The sequence below is a fragment of the Cibotium barometz genome, chromosome 1 (genome assembly GCF_041138505.1).
Source record: "Cibotium barometz isolate CiBa-2024 chromosome 1, ASM4113850v1, whole genome shotgun sequence".
NCBI classification, from domain to species: Eukaryota; Viridiplantae; Streptophyta; class Polypodiopsida; order Cyatheales; family Cibotiaceae; genus Cibotium; species Cibotium barometz.
This window is the reverse complement of record NC_141046.1, coordinates 34365693-34387714: the sequence shown is the minus strand read 5'-3', so window position 1 is coordinate 34387714 and position 22022 is coordinate 34365693. Positions and strand designations below refer to the sequence as shown.

Below are 22022 nucleotides of genomic sequence, written 5' to 3'. Positions count from 1 at the left end.
AGGCTTGCGATCATTTTGGCGTAACCTATACAAGACCCAAAAAATTTACAATTTCACATAAGGAACCCATAACTAAAGAAAACCTTTGGTTGGCAAAAAAAAGAAAAAAGATTTATTTCTTTTCATAGTAGTGTCCGATAGTGCATAAAACCCACTTTAAATATACTTTGGCGATAAAGTAAAAACTAAATTAATTAAAAAATCTAAAAAAAATAAAAAACAATCGGAAACATCCCCCTGGTCCTAAAACAGCCTACACTGATATGCAGTTGTAATTTGGGCACGTTTTAGAGATAGGTTAGAGGAAACTGCGTCGACTCAATTAGGCTCTTATCAACCCACCTTTATCTCGAGAACCTTTTCACACAGGAACGAGATTCAGTGTGGTAAAGGGACTGAGACTCTCAACAAGTAGTGACACTTCCTCCGATCTTGAATCAATGGAAGGGATACCGGACCAAGGGGGAGAAAACCCCACTCAAACAATAAATGCTAGACCCACCACACGAGCTTAATAGGTCGTATGACCAATTACTTAAGGGGTTCAGCTTTGGCTGCAACCTCTCCACCTAACTAGGCACATATTAATTTGGGGATGAGGGAGTTGAGGTTACCTCCAAGGCCACACCTAGTGTCGCATTACACATGAGCCCCATGCATATGAAAATCCTTGTCCACATGGGACGAATCTTGATCAGTAAAACCAAATGCCTATAGATCAAAACCTTGCCCAAACCTTACTGCCAGATGGCAAGACCAAAGAGGAAGTGTAAGAAGTAGAAGTCCTAATCCTAGCTACTAGGGTGAAAGAGGAAGAAACTTAACATCGAGCCCAACAACGATTTAGTGACCCAAACTGCACCAATTGTGCAAGCAACCAAAGTGTACCGATTGCCCAATTAACTGACAGCCTAGAGAGCGTTAGACCACATGAATTCATATCCAAGATGGATCTAGGTGTAAGATTCTCAGACACATTACTACAAACCAAGAGCTGGGAATTCGATGCAACCCAGGAAACTATGACAGACCTGGCTACGGGCCTTATTTATGGTGTTAGGCTGGGAGAAAATTAAGCAAGCTGTCTCTACTTCCACAAACAAGGAAGAGTGATTTTGGATAATTGTGGAATGTATTCAAGCTATTGTAGAGCAAGAAAGGCTTAGACAAAGAATCACCATGCCCATGCAACTTCCTGTGACACAGGTTGGGACAAGTAATGTGCAAGATCCTACCTTGAGTGAGATGGAGACACCATCAATAAGCCCTACTAATCCCACATATGTGGTGATGCCTTGCTACACAATGAAGAAACCCCAAGCTGCCTGCTACTATTGTTTCTCAAGGTTACAGAGGATTCCAAGAATCTGCTAGCATGGGCTTCACATTCCCAGACCATAGAGAGGTACCCACTTGATGCCGTTAATACAATTCCAAACTCTGTGGTGTGGTACTAGGTACCACACCACTCATAACAACACCACCCACCATGACCAACCAAACAAAATTGCCCGTTAGTTTCATGCCCTCGATCATAACTATGAAAACCATGGTTGCAGAAATCCCTACAATAATGGCTCCAAGCTAGTTAACACATCCATATCACTTAGTAGGGCCACAGAGACGGAGAAACCTTCACCCAAATTCCTCAATTCCTTGCATCTCCCTCTACTTTACCATTGCAACCTAGAGCAAGAGGGACACGCTCACAAATGGCTAGACCAGTGCACCCTTGGCTCATATATCATCTCGATACCTCTGGGAATTTTTGTACGACCCCCCATATATCGAACTCATGTTACTCCTCCGAGATTCAGTCATTATAACCACAAGGAGCACCCTTCGTACCACATGTTGTCCCTACTATACCAATACTTCCAATAGGAAACCCTCCCAACAACTGATCCAACCAATAGCCTTTGCACAAGCATTGGGGAGAGCAGTGGCTGAAAGTATATGGCTAATCATGAGAGATAACGGACGGAGTAGCTCTGGAAAGGCTATAAAAATTGTGAAGCTCACACACAAGTTCAATGGAGAGGGTGATCCTAGATGACATCTCGAGGTCTTCGATCAAGTTTGCGAGGCCTTAGGTGAGAGGAATGAGCTAGCAAAGACCAAAGCCTTTAGCCTTACGCTCGATGATTGCGAAGCTCATGTATAAGTTCAATGGAGAGGGTGATCCTAGAAGACATCTCAAGGTCTTTGATCAAGTTTGAGAGGCCTTATGTGAGACGAATAAGCTAGCAAAGACCAATGCCTTTAGCCTTACACTCAATCAGGCAAGGCTAGTGATTAGTATATCGGACCCTAAGAGTTGAAGAATGTCTAAAATTTGACTCTTATTCCTAAAGCACTTTATGCGTGAGGGAGCTTTGTGGAGCATGGCTTCATAGTTACATAAAGCTAAGAGAGAAGAAGATGAGTCAGTGAGAGATTTTATTAGTCATATCACAAGTATTTGAACTCTCGTTGTGCTCTACATGAAAACTTTGCCAACAATCAATTGCTTGATCAATTCATCCAAACGCTTAAATATAAAGATATCTATAATGGTTTGGTCATTAGAGGTATCACCACATGGAAGGACATTATAGCCAGAGGATAACCTGATGATAAGGGGAGTCAGAGCTTCAGATTCTAAGTTTGTTGCATTAGCAACAGCCCATTACGAAACTTGCTAAACATAACACCGTAGCAAAAATGACTTGGACCGACTTCTCAAAAGCTTTGAGGAAATGAAGATAAACAAAGCTTTGGGCAATGTACACATGTACCCGAGGAGAGAGCTTCATTGGTGTTCCATTTGTCATCAAGGACATACACCACCATGAATGTCCAATATTAAGGGATTGTTATAGTGGTAATTGTGGCTTTTGTGGGTGCTATGGTCACGAAGCCCGAGATTTATGAGCACACCTACACACTATTGCCAACATAGAGAGCCTTGTCGGCACTGCCACAAACACTAGCCCTTGTTCTTGTAAATCAAGCAATGGTTAAGCATCCACGCAACAACTCCTATCAAAGGGCATGCACCATGCACCCAATAACTCCACTAGTCTTAGGGCCACAACCATCTCCACCAAGGGTGACACCTCTTAATCAAGTAAGCTTTGAGGAGCCTGCTAATTACCAAGAATATGAGGTGGATGTTGTACCCATTCCACACTTCTTTGTGGACCCCACAGAGTCTCATCTAGACTATTATTTGGTGGATGGGAGAAGCCAGTTTACCAACTTGCCACTATGGAAAGGGGCCGAGACATCAATGCAACATGAAGGAGAATGCCTCTTCAATGTTACCACTGTCAAGGTCCCCACATCAAACTTCGGAATGCCTTGTAAAGTTTCCTAAACTCAGCCAAACTGTGCCCTCAAACATGCCACCGGCTAACCACTATCATTAGATTAAATCTTGCCTCAACAGTCTATGGTGACAAGTCCACATACGGGACCCATTATCACACCCCTAAACACGATTGGGGTAAGTAATCAAACACAAAGTCAGATCTTAAAAAATCTAGATCATATCACATCTACCTGACTACAAGCTCAGAAACAACATGTTCTCGAGCAACGATCTGTGGCCTCGATAGCATATTCTAAGAACAAGAAGAAGGGCCATTAGAGAAAAATGTCAATTAAGAATGGGAAAACAAAAAGACCAAAAAGATAAATCTGGGAACACTTTAAGAGCCAGTCATTAGGGACCTAGATGAGGACTTGGACACAATGGCCGATTCTAAACTTGGTAGGGAGATACCACCCAAAACTAAGAACACAAGAAAGGAGGCCCCAAGGGAGCCTGTAATTCTTGAAATTAAATTACACGATGAAACTTGGCTCTTATCGTGACCCTCAGAAGGAGATCGAGAAAGTCCAAGAACTTAGTGATTTAGTTATTACTAAAACACAAGAGGAGTTGGAATCAAAGCCCAAGCAAGTGAGAGTCTCAGATACTATACAACCTAGTACCTTAATGACTACTACTAAGACTCATAAACCCCTGGATGTGCCCACTGTCATCACCACTCATTCAGCCCCGTTGCAATACTACTATACTTGTAGAGAAGAGATCAATGCAGGTAAGAACCCACTTTACAAGGATGCTGAAAAACAAGCTATTGAACCTAAAGATAATCTAAATTGGATACATATGATGGCTACAATCGATAGTTGGGGAAGTATAGGATCTACATGGGTTACACCTGATGGTGTAGAGCTCCCCAAGGTTGTGCCATTACGCATGATTCGTGCTTTGCATTTTGATGTCAAAGGGATTGGTTATAGTGAACTTGAGTCCACATGAGATGACTCTAACACAAGGACCAATAATGGTGACGAGTCTAAAACAGAGACTGGAAACGACACCAATTCCTCGGATACTACTAGTAAAAAAGAGCTGATAACATCAAGAGAAATCGTGGGAAGTGAAATCGAAACTGTAGGGAGTAGCTATGAATTTGATACTGAATCCCAATTTAAAGAAAGGGATGAGGTTCCTTTAAAAACCAAGGAGTATCTTAAAACATGGTGGAGACGTAAATGCTATACGGCCAATCATCATAAAAGACTGCAAGAGAGGACAACTGCTGCCCAATGGCTACAGTATGTTGGTGTATTCGATACACATCACAAGTTTTGGGGAGAGGAATTACACAAACTTATGTATTGCAACCCTCCTCCCACTGAGTTGATAGAGCCAAAATTGATGTCATCGATGAACCAAAGATTAATTGTTCTACTAGGTGGAAGAAGAACAAAGAGTTGGCCCAAAAATAGAAAGAATAAAAAGCTATAGCTAAAGCAATCGAAAACAATCAAGAGTCAAAACCTAATTTACACCCTATCCCAGAGAATTGTAAATATTTTACAATTGGGGACCACAAGTTAGTGTTTGACAATGCCACACAAAAACCAACAAGTGAGGTAGAAGGAGTCCATGATGGTGCAACCAAACTAAAGGAAGTAGAATTGGCTAAATGTGGGGGAATACCCTAAGCTAGTCTTTAAAGCAAAAGACCTCACTCCAAGTTAGGAAGTTGAACTCATTGACCTCCTCAAGGAATATAAGGATTGCTTTACATGGACTTACCATGATATGAAGGGAGTATCGACGGGCTAAGGTTGTGTAACACATAATCCCCATGGTACCCATTGCTAAACCGGTCCATTAGTGACCTTATCCAATGAATTTAAAGTATGCTAAGATTGTTAAAGAAGAGATAGACAAGCTCATCGAATGTGGATTCATCTATGACATCGAATATTTTGTGGTTGTGCCTAAAAAGGATAAAAAATTGCGAGTATGTGTCAATCTTAAGAAGGTCAATGCAGAAAGAAGACGAGATCATTATCCCTTGCCATATTCAGAACATGTACTTGAATGAGTAGCTGGCAATGAAGCATACATCTTCTTAGATGGGTATTCAGGGTATGACCAAATTTCCATTGCTCTGGAGGATCAAGCTTTAAAAAAATTTATTAGAGAACATGGAGCTTACACTTATAGAGTTATGCCATTTGGCTTATGAACACTGCCTTTAAAGATTTTCTAAGGACACTTCTTGAAACTTACTTAGATGATTTATACGTTCATTCATCATGGAAGGAGCATTTATCCTGCTTATTATACAAAAGGTATTTAAACGATGTAGACTTTATCGCATATCTCGAAACCCATTCAAATGCCAATTCTGAGTTAAACACAGAGTCATCTTAGGACATATAGTGTCCAAAAATGGGCTTTTAATGGATGAGAGTAAAATAAAAATTATCTTGGAATTACCCCCACCCACAAACTATAAGGGAGTCCAAAGGTTTATGGGACATGTAGGTACTACATGCAATTTATCCTCTTCTATGTTGAGATTGCACATCCCTTGTACAAGCTTCTCATCATATTTGAGTGGACGGAAGAATGCCAATACACCTATACGTTAAAGCAAGCTTCGTCCTAGTGCTCCCATGTTACGACTACCAAACCATGATATTATTTTCTATGTATATATTGATGCTTCTAACTTTGCCATTGGATGCATCCTAGATCAGCTAGGTGAACATAAACTAGACTACCTTATAAGTTTTGCCAACTGACAATTGGATGAGGCTGAAGTCACATGAGTTTTCAATGTTACAATGTATTGTGAAGTTGCATTTCTGAAAAATGTCTTAAGTTTTGCCTTTAAATTATATTTTTGGGGGGAGGGGAGTTGTGCATACATAGGTGGGCAGGGATGCATGCATATGGATGTGTGTACATGCACGAGGCATAAATGTGTATGTGTGTGTGTGTGCATGTGCATGTATGTTAAGCACTCCAAAGGTTAACATGGTTTTTCTAGCCCGACCTACTGTAAGGCACTTTGCCATCTTACCCACTCAAATGGGCACTTAACTTTTGTAAGACAATGCTAGAATATACAAAGCAACCTTACCATACACTTAATGTCAAATAGGGAAAGTTTAGGATAGTATGTACATAGTTGCTTAAGACTAGTAATAGAGGTTGGACCATTTTTCAGTTTGGCTGGCCTAGTGTAAAAACTAGTCATTAGTATATAAGTCATTTTTTACAATAAGCAAGACACCATCATTCCCTTGAAATAATTTTCTTGAGATCTCTCCCTCTTGTCTTTGCTTGTTTTACATGCTATTGTATTCTTACTTGCTTGATGGATGCTCGCCTTCTTCCTTGTCTTTGCTTGCTTTACATACTATTGTATTCTTACTTGCTTGATGGATGCTCTCCTTCTTCCATGTCTTTGATTGCTTACATGCTATTGTATTCTTAGTCTTTGATTGCTTACATGCTATTGTATTCTTACTTCCTTGATGGATGCTTATTTGAATAGGTGTGATTGTAGGTTTTCCTCTTCCATTAGATTCTTCTTTACCTACATTTTGTGAGGGAGAACCATCACGAAGGACCATCTCTTCTTGTCTCCATCTAGGCATTGAGAGCTCTCCCTTCACCCCTTTGGCAACAAGGAGCATTTTGGTGTGACATCAAGGGAGTGAGGATGCAATGAATAAGCCAATGTACCCACAATGGGAAGTTGCATTTACAAGTCGAAAAGGCAAGACTCGATGATATATGCTTTGGTAAGGCTAAGGTAAACTCTTGACTTGAGCATATTTGGTGCCACTATTGAGGACTAGCCTAGGGTCTAGCTCCATGTTTTATTCATTCCAAGCTATTTGGATTACCCCCAATATTGTCATACAATTTTGGAGCCATTGGATGTATTTGTTTGCCTGTTTGATTTTGATTTGAAGTTTATTTTGCATTAGGACATTCTATGTTCGTCTATTGGTGGTAGGATAAAACCTTGGTTTGATTGAGAAAACCTCACTTTGTAAACATCATCTCTATTTCTGATGAGCTTCATGCCATACTCCACAATGTGATGCCATAGAACCTTAATTTTTAGCTAGACATGCCATTAATCAGTGTTAGCTGTAAGTAAAAGTAAAATCATAGAGCATTGGATCAAGCCAGACATGCCATTGATCAGTGCTATAGCTGTAATTTTTAGCTAGACATGCCATTAATCAGTGTTAGCTGTAAGTAAAAGTAAAATCATAGAGCATTGGATCAAGCCAGACATGCCATTGATCAATGCTATAGCTGTAAGTAAAAGTAAAATCGTAGAGCATTGGATCAAGCCTAATAGATCGCAAATGTAGTTAAATAGTATATATCATAGTTAGCATCTTACATTCCAATAGTTTTAACAATTTTAGCCTCTTCTTCTCGTCAAGACACCATTACTGATAAAATACTAACTTTGTGCTCTTTAGGCAATATGCAGGTAGCTAGGGTATAAACTCTAATAGAATACCTAGATGATTTGAGAGAGCAAATAAAATTTTTCCTATCCCTAACATATCCATTCGTGAAATACTCCACACATAACCTTTGGTACCTCGAGTGAACCCTTCTTATAGTGTAGGGTTACTAACTAGGTGACAAAGTAGAACGAGAGGTAGAGTCGTCAATTTCTTCACCTATGTGGTCTATATTTATTATAATTGATCACAACACCCTTACTTTTACTTAGATTTATCATATGCAAATGTGTTTGTTTACTGTCAGACAATCAACGGTGTTTTGTATAAGATCAAGTTGAAGACGATTGAAGTAGTTTATCATGAAATTTTTGTTTGTGTAAACCTCGCCATCATCTTCCTTTACATCTGACTCATCTTGCACCACCTCCTTTGGGGTCTTCTTTCTTGGCCTCTGCACAATTTTCTCTTCCTTCTCCTCTTCTTCATTGGTGTTTTGTCTTATGCCTTCTTTATTGTTGTCGGTGTGCAAGATTCTACTTTGTATATTATATTTTTGGGTTAGATGAGAACCATAACATGTTTATACATCAACCCACTCTAAAAAAGAAAAACCTAATCAAAATGTTCAACACTAAAACAATCTAAAAAAGATCTATTTTAGTTTGTATCTAAGTTGAATGATAATATTAATGAGAAGATTGTTTTTTAGAATGAAACATGTTTGTCCCTCTACTTGACTCTAATTTGTGTAAATAAACAAATATATTTATGTCTAGTTGGTATCTAAGTTGAATGGCACTTGTTTGTTTCTCTAATTGACTCTCATTTGTATATAGACAAATAAATATATTTATGTTTAATCTTATCTCCCTCACATTTAAATGTGAATGTTTACTTTGGTAACTTTACATAAGAATGTGTATGTAGTGTTAAACTCACATATATATTATAATATAATATTTCCAATATATAATGCCTTGATGTCATGTCACTACTATCAACTTCCTCTATGAAGGTTTAAATACTTTTCACTTTTTTATATCTTTCTAGGACAATTGAAATGGAATGCTTCAAATAGAAATAACAAAATAAATTTCTTTTTCTATTGATGTTAACACATTCATTATTTTATATACAATCGATGGCACATCACTATCAACTTCCTCTATAAAGGTTTATATACCTTTTATATTGAAATGGAATGCTTCAAATAGAAATAACAAAATAAATTTCTTTTTCTATTGATGTTAACACATTCATTATTTTATATACAATCGATGGCATATCACTATCAACTTCCTCTATAAAGGTTTATATACCTTTTATATTTTAATATCTTTCTACGATAATCAAAATGGTTGTATTGCAATGCTTCAAATGGAAATGGCAAAAAACTTTTTTTCTATTAATGTCAATGGTTGGAATATCATCATTTTATATACTAACATTTTTTCCTGTTAATGTCAACATCATCATTTTATATATCATCAATGGTTGGAATATCTTGGCACATTTATTTAAGTATAGAATTTTTCCATATAATTACTTTACCTAAATAGCATTTATCTATGCAATTACTTTAACTAATTATAGTAATTATCCATATGCAAATAACTTTGTGCTTTTCGAATGTCCTATCGATATATATGACCCCCTAGCTCTCACTCTCACCCTCACTCCCATCTCTCATCATTATCTCCCTCTTTCTCACATTCATTCTCTTCCTAACTATCATACTCTCCCTCTATCTTACCCTCTTTCTCTCCCTCATCTCACCCTAATTCTCTCTCTCTCTCTCTCTCTCTCTCTCTCTCTCTCTCTCTCTCTCTCTCTCTCTCTCTCTCCGTCATTCTCTACCTCAGCCACCCTCATTCTCACCCTCTCCCTCATTTTTTATCTTTCTCTAGCTTGGATCTTCCTTACCCAGTCATCATGTCTTCATCAAACGCCCCCAAATCTACTCTCAAGGATACCCTTGAATTTGTGTATAAGGATTTATGCAAGAAGTTAGTTAGAGATAAGAAATAGCATCTCAAAATTTTAATAGAGTCCCATGATCTTTGGGACAAGCTTCTAGTGGATGAGCTCATCAACTCAAGAGATCTATACATGTGGAACATGAAGATTAAAGCTACCATTGGTACTTAGTAGAGTTACAATTGCATTGGTGAAGATAAGGAGGAGCTCCTTCAAAACACTTAGGTTTAGGAACCCTTTGAATCCTCCCCTACTAAAACCAACTTGCATGTAGAGTAGCCCTTAATAGCACTTAAGTTTAGGGACCCTTAGAAACTCTTTTGCTAAAGCCAGCTTGCATGTAGTTATAAAGTTATATCATGTTGTTTTTAGAAAATAACCTGTAATGTAATAACTTTTTTGGAATAAAATTAAATTTCATCTATAATTGTGTATGTTGTTTACCTTGTCAATTTTACATTGTTTATTGTTTTTAGGAAACAGTATGCAAGGCTGATGTAATATCTTTTCTCTAGAATAAAATTATGTTTAACTTATAATTTTCTATGTTATTAACCTTGTTAATTTTACATTGTTCATTATTTTTAGGAAACAATATGCAAGGCTGATGTAATATCTTTTCTATAATGAAATTCTCTTTTATCAATAATTATGTATATTATTCACCTTGCCAAATTATACATTGTTCATTGTTTTAATGACATGCAAGCTTATGCAAAGAGTAAGAAGGGCATTCAATCACATGAAAAGGCAGGCAATCAATCACTAGCAAGGGCATGCAATCATATGAAAAAGCCTACAAGGGCATGTAACTATGTAAATGTTGTAAAGAGTACTAAAGAGCATACAATCACATGTAATGACATGCGACAATATGCAAGTGCATGCAAAGAGGACATGCAATCACATGCAAAGGCATTAAATAACATGCAAGGCTATGCAAGCACATGCAAAGATAAATAAAGGGCAGAAGCGGACATGCAAGGACATGCAAGCACATCCAAGAGATAATAAAGGGAAGCAATACCATGCACTAACATGCAAATGAAATTCCATGCCATGAAATACAATGAAATGACATACAAAGGATAATAAAGGGCAAGTAATGTTATGCAAATGCAAAAAATGTAAGCACATGTAAAGAGTATTGAAAGGCATGCAGTCACATCCAAAGATGAGGTGAGAGAGACAAAAAGAGAGGGGGAAAGGGAGATAAGAGAGACAAAAAATGCAAGCACATGTAAAGAGTATTGAAATGCATGCAATCACATGCAAAGATGAGGTGAGAGAGACAAAAAGAGAGGGGGAGAGAGAGATAAGAGAGAGAAAGTAAGACGAGGTGAGAGAGAGATAGAGGGAGAAAGGGAGGGAGCTAGGTTTGGAGATGAGGTGAAAGAGAGAGGATAGAAGAGAAACAAGCTGGAGAGAGAGAGAGAGAGAGAGAGAGAGAGAGAGAGAGAGAGAGAGAGAGAGAGAGAGAGAGAGAGAGAGAGAGAATGACATTCAATTTTCTTTCATTTTTCAGGTGGACAGGTTTGTGGCATATCTGGTTAACTAGGAATGCCTTCATATTTGATACAAAAGTTGGTATTACAACTCACATAGGTTGTATAAAAGGGATACTATTGTGGGGCAACAAGTCTTCCTTGCAGTCAGCTCATTTGGTGGAGAATGACACAACTATATATTGGATGAGGGTACTCCAAGCTACACTTGTGGTTTGGAGTAATTAGTGAGGGAAAGCTAGTACACCACATGGCAGCCATGTAGCCATGTGTAAAGGGATTTTGGTAATATATCTTCTATTATATTTACGAAAAGATATATATATATATATGTATGTATGTATGTATGTATGTATATGTATGTATGTATGTATGTATGTATAATGACACGCCAACACATGTAAAGTAATAATAAAAGCAAACATAGAGAGAGAGAGAGAGAGAGAGAAGGAGAGGGAGGAAGAGAGAGACACCCTTGACAAGGTGAGGGGGAGAGACACATAGATGAGGTAAGAGATACAGAGAGAGAGAGAGAGAGTCAAGGGGGGGGAGAGAGAGAGAGAGAGAGAGAGAGAGAGAGAGAGAGCCATGTATCTTCACATGAGACTCACGACTTATTTCCCATTAAGGGATTCTTACCCAGTTGAGCTAGATGGAGCTCCGTTGTACAAATCTATAACCTTAAGCAAGAGGAGGAAGAAACAATGTGGGGACCATATTGCTAGAGCCATGTATCTTCACATGAAACATACTGCCCCGCAAAGGACAAAATCCCATTGATAGATTTATGATCGATCTCAAAAGCAAGAGACTTCACGACCATCTCTACATGTCTAAACGCTACATCTTTAATGAGTGTTGCTATCTACATGAGGTAATAAACCTAGTACTAGCAAGACAAGGATGTAGAAGTCATCCACCCAAAACCAAGCATGTCATCCCAAAGCCTCAATGACTAAGGGCGCACGAGCTAGAGTCCTATTCAAAGACATAAGGACGGACAAGATGTACCACCGCAAAGGACTAAAACCCGTTGATAGATTTATGGATCGATCTCAAAAGCAAGAGGCTTCATGACCATCTCTACATGTCTAGACGCTACATCTTTGATGAGTGTTGCTATCCACATGAGGTAATAGACCTAGTAGCAAGACAAGGATATAGAAATGATCCACCCAAAACCAAGCACATCATCCAAAGCCTCAATGGCTAAGGGTGCATGAGCTAGAGTCTTAGTCAAAGACATAAGCATGGAAGAGTTGGTTGAGAATGTGCTAACAAACCATTTAATCCACAACAATGGTAGAGCTAGAGACCATTAGGAAAAATCCGAACTCATTTTGGGGCCTTTTAGGGTTTAGGAAAAATAACCCTCGACCAATCAATGGAGGGCCAGCGTAACGTTGGAGGAAATAATAAATAGGAGGAAAAAAGAATAAAAGTCATATTCAGATAGAGAACGGCGAGTTTCCATTAAATGAAGATATCTTTTTCATTTATTATAATTGATACTGTCATCTTCGGTGCAGAATTCGCAATGCAAAATTTGGTGATTCAGACATTGCCGATGCGTCCGGAGCGTGCCATAACCCCCAAAACGACATCGGAAGTGCTGAAAACGGGCATCCGGAGGCCCGGAAAAGGCCAAAAAGGGCCGGCCAGGAAGATTCGCCGACAAATGCGATTTGGTGTCAGTCTGCTGCCAGACTGACACCAAATCGCATTTGCCAGTGGCCGGCCCTTTCCGGCCTTTTCCGGGCCTCCGAATGCCCGTTTTCAGCACTTCCGCCGGTGTCGTTTTGGGGGTTTTGCCACGCTCCGAACGCGCCGGCGATGTCCGAATCACCTGCTGCAAGACTGACACCAAATCGCATTTTTCAGCGAATCTTCTTGGCCGGCCCTGCCATCTCTGTAGTTGCATGTACTTACTTTAATATTTTTGCTCATTTTGGGTGAAGAAAAATAAAAAAATCGTGAATTTCTTACAGGGCCCCAAAATGAGTTCCCTCTTTTCCTAATGCCTAGTCAAACACATAAGCATGGACGGGTTGGTTGAAAATGTGCTAACAAACCATTTAAGCCACAATAGTGGTAGGGCTAGCTCCAAGGATAACCTCTACTAACAAACCAACTCCCCAAGGATAACCTTAGCAGTGGTGGTAGGGCCAGCCCCAAGGATAACCTCTACTAATAAACCACTTAAGCCAACACTAGTGGTAGGGCTAGCACCAAGAACAACCTCAAGGCTAGCTCCTAGTCAACACCTCAAGTAGAACACTCACACCTATTTGCATGAAGAGATATAGTTTGGTGCATAATTCACGACTAAAATCATACAAGTACGGAGTTTTTGATGCATTAGGCTTTGGAATGGGATTCACAGTGTTGTTGGAATTAGGGTTGCAGGAATGCACACACAACTTCAAGAAGATGAGGAAGCTTGAGCACAACACAGTAGTGTATTATGAGTGCCAAAAATGAAAGATAACAAGCCCTAGAAGATAATGGGCGTATATACAATGCACGGGGGAAAAAACCTCCTAGTGAGGGAAAAAGTGCCCCGGCGGTCCTAAGTGTGTTCACACACATCACTACTATAATATGGTAACAAATCCCCCCTGGAGTGATGCGGTGAACAAGAGCTAGCACTCATGTATAGGGAAGTGTCTAGCTATGTGGACGAATCCACAAAAGGGAGTAAGCCCAAAGCTTTGCGAAAAGCTTCGAACTTCTCACGAGGCAGAGCCTTTGTGAAAAGATCTGCAAGGTTATCCTGTGTTGGCACATAAGCCAAACTGATCTCTCCTGCAGAGAGTCTCTCCCTGACATAATGGTAGTGCACCTCAATGTGCTTCGTACGAGCATGGAACACTGGGTTCCGCGCAACTGCCAATGCGCTCTAACTGTCAGTGAAGATGGTGGTGGCAGATGGCTGCCCAACACCCAAATCAGCCATAAGGCGTCTGAGCCACACACACTCAACCGTAGCTGTGAAAGCTGCCCTGTACTCAGCTTCACAACTAGAAGTGGCCACAGTAGGCTGCTTCTTGCTCAACCATGATATGCATGAGCTTCCAAGCATGAAGCAAAAACCACTCGTGGACACGCGTGTGTCATAACAACCAGCCCAGTCAGAATCTGAAAAAACATGTAAATCTGGCGGCAATGATCCCCCCTTGGGATAAAACAACCCAAGATGCCGAGTACCACTCAAATAGCGAAAGATACGCTTCACTGCCTGCCAATGCTTAATGCCTGGGCTATGCATAAATTTGCTCACCTGTGAGACTGCAAACTGAATGTCTGGCCTCGTAATGCATACATAAATGAGGCAACCAACAGCTGTCTGATAGAGTGTGACATCAAAGTGATCTCCAGCATCATGAAGACTCAACTTCAAACCTGTCTCCATTGGAGTAGCAATAGGCTTGCAGTCTTCAAGGCCAAATCTCCGCAACAATGTTTCAATATACTTTGTCTGACACAAAGCAATACCTCCATCACACTGCTTAAATTGTATCCCCAAATAATGATGCAAATGCCCCAAATCTGACATCTCAAAAGAGGCATTCAAATCAGCCTTAAAATCAGCAATATGACTCTCATTTGGTCCTGTGAGCAGCATGTCATCGACATAGAGAGCAATGATTAGATGTACACCATCCACACGTTTAACATACAAAGTGCTTTCTGTTGGACTATTCTGAAACCCATGTGCAGTCAAATACAGCTCGTGGAGCTTGCTTTAAACCATATAAAGCCTTTTTTAACCTGCACACTTTGTTTTCCTGCCCTCTTTGAACAAAACCATGAGGCTGCGATACATACACCTCCTCATGCAAATCTCCATTTAAGAACGCAGTCTTTATGTCCAGCTGATGTACATTCCAACCATTATGAGCTGCTAATGCACAGATGCTACGAACAGTGGTCATACGACATGTGGGAGCAAAAGTCTCATCAAAATCAATGCCCTTCTCTTGAGCATAACCTTTTGCAACAAGCCTAGCCTTATGGCGATCCACTGTGCCATCAGGCTTACGCTTCAATTTGTATACCCACTTAGTGCCAATGGCCTTCTTGCCAGGGGGCAAGTCACATAAAGACCATGTACTATTCTTCATAATAGCATCGTATTCTGCTTGCATAGCAGCCATCCAATTTTCTGAACTTTGTGCCTCATCAAATGAAACAGGCTCACTTTCATCGCACATACTAGAAACAGCCAATGCATAACAATCTGACGCATAAGAGGCACCATGAGAGCCAGAACGAGTGCGACTAGACAAAGGGGCATCCAACTTGCTGTCATGCAAAGTCTGCACCAGCCATCTAGGCATGTTCCTAGAGCCCTCAATCTCTTGTCTCTCATCCTCAAGTGCATCATGCACATCTGCATCAGATATAGGCTGATCTGTGCCATCATTTAAAACCTGCATAGGCTGAAAAACTGCCTCATGAGGTATTGCACTTGACTGTGCACCACTGAAAAGAGGCAACAATGTATCATAGACATCACGTGAGCTGATATCTGTCTCCTTAGTACATGAAACCAAGGGCTGAACTGCATCTTCCACAAATACAACATCACGGCTAACCAAAATGCGCTTTGTCTGTGGATGATACAAACGATAGCCTTTGCTCTCAGCACTATATCCAACAAAAATACATTTGACAGCTTTGTCATCCAATTTTCTGCGATGTTGCACAGGCACTAATGCATATGCCAGGCAACCAAAAACACGTAAATGGCCAACAGATGGCTTGCGGCTATGCCAAGCCTCATATGGAGTGACAACCTGTAATGCTTTGGTGGGACACCTGTTTAGTACATAAGTGGCACACATGACAGCCTCAAGCCAAAAACCATGCGGTAGACTTTGACTCTTAACCATACATCTTGCCATTTCCATGAGAGACCTGTTTTTTCTCTCAGCCACACCATTTTGCTGTGGTGTATACGGCACTGTACATTGGTGTTTTATCCCACGCTCAGCCAGAAATGCATTAAATTCTGAAGACATATACTCCCCCCCTCGATCTGAACGGAGGGTGCCCATCTTACTTTCTGACACATTTTCAGCCATAACCAAAAACTGTTTGAAGCACAAAAACACTTCGGACTTTGCCTTCAAAGGATATACCCATGCATGCCTGGTAAAATCATCAATGAAAGTCACGAAGTAAAGGTAGTTTCCAAATGATGGAGTTTGCATGGGACCACAAACATCACTGTGAACAAGCTGCAATCTGCGTTCAGCTCTCACTGATCCATCTTTGGGAAAGGAAGCACGCTGCATTTTACCCAATATGCAGCCCTCACAAACATGCTTGACAGGTGCCTCAAGCTTAGGCAAAGAAGACACCATTTCAGATTTCTGCAGGCGCAGCAAACTTGCAAAATTCAGATGACCAAAACGTGCATGCCACAGTTTTGCATTTGAAATAGCCTGCGTATCCATAATAGCACATGCTGAATCCTCTACATATTTGCCATCCATATTGAGCTTATACAGCCCTCGACATAGTGAACCAGATGCTACAATGATGTCACCACAAGAGAGATCATGAACAGTACATCTGTCATCCACAAATTTTACAACCAAACCTGTTTTGGCAAATGCGGAGACTGACAGCAGATTCTTTTTGATCCCTGGCACATACAATGCATCAAAAAGTGTAAAGGTGTTGCAATTTGCAACATTCAGCACAATCTGTCCAACTCCTTTAACGGGATAAGAGGAGTTATTGGCACAAGTGACAGTATTCCCTGTGGGAGCAGACTCAAGGAAAGTGAATAAACTGCGCTGCGAGGTGATATGCTTAGTGGCACCACTGTCAAAGTACCATACATCTGAATCTACTGCAGACATACATGTGTCATGCAAAGATGGGTCATAACTGCACTGCGCATTGAATGCCCATTCTATATCTTGAACAACATTAGCAGATTCATTGTTAGAAGGAGAGGCATCTGCAACAGCCATACCAGCCTCTTTCTTCTTAGCCTCTTTCGCAGCCAGCTTAGGACACGCTTTGATGACATGATCATTTCCCTTACAGTACTTGCAAAATGTCTTCTGTTTGTCACCCTTCTTCTCATCTTTGTCTTCCTTCTTTGGTTGCGCAGCATTTGCAGATTTCTGCTTACTAGAAGAAAAGCCAGCTTTACCTTTCCCGCTTCTCTGACTAGCAACGAAAGCTTGATCTGCGACACGCATAATATTCCTGTTTTGCCTTGACTGGTCTTCTTGCAGCAAAACAGAAACTAACTCCTCAAATGATAAGGCATTGGGATTGCCTTTCATCATCAAGCGAAGAGTGGAAGCAAAACCCTGATAAGAATCTGGTAGACCATTCAAAACAGTCTGCACAAGTGAACTGTCTGACAGGATTTCATCTGCAGAAATGAGCTGCTCTTTGAAATCCTTGATCTTTGTCAAAAAGCTATCCATAGAATCACCTTCGTTCATATGCTCACTCTCCAACTGTTTTCGGAGGTAAGCAACACGAGCCTCATTTCTTGCCTGATACAATGTGGCAAGTACATCCCAAGCATCCTTAGAAGTCCTGCAGGAGCGAATATGTGGGATAATGGTACGTTTGACAGACAGCGCAATCAAGGCATGAGCCTGCGCATCTCTACCATCCCAACGAATCTGCTCTGCTGAAAGTGGTGGTTCTCGAACAGCTGCTACAGCACTTGTGCCTGCACCATCATCAACAGTACCTGTTTCTGATGTGTTTGCAGCATTCCCAGCCACAATAGGACGTGCATCAATACCCTGCACAATGTTCCATAACCCCTTTGCTACCAATACATGTCGCATCATATATGCCCACAATGGATAGTTGGTGCCATCCAACTTATCCTCAGCAGCCAACATGCGGAATACATCATTGTTGTCAGCCATGGCCAATGACTGTACTACTAGATGTAAATGCTGTCTGTAAGAGGTAAACCTGTATAAAATCGACCTGTGCTATATAGCACAGCCCAAAACAGACGAATGGGCACCTGTCCTGCAGATTTTAATCTTGACAGAAAATCTGCACAGTAGGACGATTTTGCCTGCGCAGTACTTGGAATGCAAAAACGGAGGGCGAAATGACTTCAAATCAAAATTCTGAAATGAACAAGCCCTACGGGCTGTCCCACGGCATATACTAACCTGCAGACGCTCGTGAAACCTCGTCGCAATCGGAGGAGATGAAGCGGCAGGTGCCGGTGATGCTGCCCGGGAGGAGGAAGCCTGCTCTGATACCAATTGTTGGAATTAGGGTTGCAGGAATGCACACACAACTTCAAGAAGATGAGGAAGCTTGAGCACAACACAGTAGTGTATTATGAGTGCCAAAAATGAAAGATAACAAGCCCTAGAAGATAATGGGCGTATAAACAATGCACGGGGGAAAAAACCTCCTAGTGAGGGAAAAAGTGCCCCGGCGGTCCTAAGTGTGTTCACACACATCACTACTATAATATGGTAACAAGTGTTTGGACCACTCCGGAGGATTTGGTGCAAGGACTTTGCAAGGGCACTTTGGAATACAGTGTGGGACTTTGCATCAAAAGCATTGCATTAGTGGCCTACACACTATATTGTTGAGGTATCTCGCTCATATTACACCATGGCTTCAAACAAAGAGGCATAGTCTATGGGTGAAGCATGTTCATATGGGTCTTTCTATTCATAAGATCCATAACTCTCTTATTCTTGTTTTTTATCTCTACAAGTAGGGTCACAGAGTATAATTATACTAGTACAGTTGTACCGAGTTGCCTTGGCATATGGAGCATCTAGAGTCCACCTTGATAGCTTTCCTTAGTATTAACAATGAGTTATGTCATGGTTCTTGTGGCATTAGCAAAACAAGCAAGTAATGGGTGGGATGCTACCAGAGATAATGTCTATCCTATGGTCTTCTGGTCTCGAATTAGGCAAACCTAGTGGTACCCTCATTCATGAAACAATCTAAAAATTGTGAAATGAAATGTTCGTATGATGAGTTCTTAGGAGTTGGTTTAGAAGTAGTAAGCTCGTTAACCAAGACTAAATAAGTCTTCTCCTTTATCATGGCTCGCTTAGCTTGGTGTGGCTAAGGAGTGCACATCCACTAGATTCCTTTAATCCTTTCAAATAGACACAGTAACCATTAAAAACAAATGATAAATCATGAGAATTGTAATCAATGCGAGGGTTATGCTCATGTCTCCATGTCATACCAAGGATAACATCATATGAATGCAAGGATGCAACAAGAAATGTGCAAGGTTTCTCGTAAGATGCAATGGATTATACAACATCTTTCACTTCCCTAGTGCAATTGTACTTAGTTCCTTGGAATGTAGTTTTAATCTTGTACATGAAGGAATAGCTTCTAATTTAAGATCACGCACAAGCTTTTCGAAAATAAAATTGTGTGTACTACCATCATCATGCAATATACTTACTTCCTTGCCTTTAATTGTACCTTTCATTTTAAGAAGCATATGAGGAGATATTTTTTTTGATGATTTTAGGCATACCTAGATCATTGTATTCATCTTCTTCTTCGGAATTACCCTCTTGCTTGAGATAAAAGTCATCTTCATCACCACCATCATCGATCATGTTGACTTGAGCGGTGGGTTGCTTCTTATTCTCCATGCAATTGATATTGCAATGTGTCCTTGTTGGCTGCAATTATAGCATCTTATAATTTTGGGTATGGAATCCTACTTTGGCTTCACATCTTCATTCTTGTTGCTATTGTTGTTAGCACCTCATTTTTCATTCTTAGGAGCTATGCTTCTATTTGCATTGGTATTCCTGTCAAACTCACTAAAAGGAACAAACTTTTTAAATTTGTTAGTATGAGACTTCTATGGTGGTTTTTTCTCCCTTGGTTCTCCAAAGAGATAGCAATGGATAGAGAGTGTGGCTAAAACATGTTAATCTCCACCCTAAGTGATCCCGACAATGCATTTTTTCTTTTGGTCCTTCGATCGCACTCTCTCGATGGCTTGAATTTGGATGTGTATGCCAAAATTTATCCATGTACATCTGCATAGGGTCTTAATCAAGTTGGTGTAGCATATCCCATTGTTCACACGCCCTAGATTTGTATTGAGGTGGAAGGAAATTATGTTTGATGAGCTTTTGAAATTCCTTCCAAGTCCTTGGTCTTGTCCTTTATTGATGGCATTCCACCATAGGAATGCACTTTCAACCAAATGGTTGGCAGCACATTTGACTTTGTCTTTTCTCAAAAAATTCTTTCCCAGAAAAGTAGTCTCATCAAGTTGGCTAAGCCATGATAATACAATCTTTGGTTTATTCTTACCGTCAAAATTATGAAAGGTGAATGCTTTATAACTAATCTTCTTGCCTTTTTGTTCTTCTTACACACGAAAAGTCTCTTGGATGGTATGATGTATGTTAGGTTGGGGCTCAGTACTTCGTTCACATTTTTTGTTATTGACTATTTGTTCCAATTCTATTCTTTTAGCTCTCTCTTGGTTAAGTTGATCTTGAATAGATTGAAGTTGTTCCATAATCGTTGGGGGTTACTCATGATCCGAAATTGAGAAGACAAAATAAAATTGCAAAAATTTATAGTATTTAAGATAAGCAAAGCAAACAATATATGTGCGGAATAATACTTACGGCCTTACTTTAATTTGTTGGAAGTTGAGTGTTGAACCAATTCTTGAGCGAGTGAGAACCAACCTCCAAGTGTTAAATAAATCCATAAGTGGCTTTTTGAGCTTGGAGGAATCTCGAAAAAGTTGTTGAAGAAGCCCCTTCAATTGGTTCATCAAGATGGCAAACTTTGATGTATGCAAGTGAAAGCTCCAAACACTTGTTTGTGTCCCAAATTTTAGAAATAGGAGAGTGGAGGACAAAGAAAACTTTGTGGCATGGAAACTCCCTCTATCTCCATCTTTGACCAAAGTAAAATTTAAATTTTTTGGAACTCTCTGTTTATTGGTGCAGATTCTGAAATTCTAGCAAAAAGGGGTGTTTGAAGCCCTTAATTCACTTGAGAAGGCAAGGGTTTTAAAGCTTGATTTTTGAAAGCTTTAATGGTGGAAGGCTTTATGGTAAATCTTAATAGAGAAGCTATTTGATATAGCTTATAGCCTTAGTAACTAGAGAAGCTATATGGTAGGCTTGTTAAGCTTTGCTTAAGCTTAAGCTTGTGGCCAAACCCATCGGTGTAATCCCGCTCGTGATGCCATTTTGAAAAGCGACGATTTGCAAGATTTAGTCGTCCATTATGCAATTTGAGTAGACACAATGCTTAGAAATTTTGAGATTAGACCCTTGCTCTCCTTAATGTGCTAATACCACCCATACTGATGGATTATGGAGAGGATTAAGACTCATGAAGGTGGTTGAGAAGAAAAAGGGTGGTTTTAATTCAAAAAGAGTGGTTTTATGGATAAAGGTGGCTTAAAACCTCATCCAACCATTGATCCAAATCTTGATCTGATGGCCCATAAATTTCCCATAAAACTTACTTTTGATTTGATGAAGCTTTATAATTCTTCAAAAATAATTTGAGTAACCTTCCTTGCTCCAAAAAGCTTCAAATAAATTTTTGCCTTGAATTTTTTTCTTTCTCCAAGAATTCTTCTCTTTGAGTGGTCCCCAAGATCTGATACCACTCTCAGGATATTTATGACACTTGGAGAAGAATTACTCAAACTCAAACATAAAAATTAATACAACATAGACTTTGCACAAATTGAACACC

The 22022-nt window shown here is 40.0% G+C and overlaps 1 protein-coding gene across 1 annotated transcript in view; it reads left to right on the top strand.

Annotated features, from left to right (window-relative positions):
- LOC147641912 (uncharacterized) overlaps positions 1-22022 on the top strand; it is a 56120-nt gene that overhangs the window by 13992 nt on the left and 20106 nt on the right. The window contains exon 3 of the mRNA XM_086788555.1: positions 12809-13200. Coding sequence (XP_086644681.1) covers positions 12809-13200 — 392 coding nt within the window. The remainder of the gene's footprint in view (positions 1-12808; positions 13201-22022) is intronic.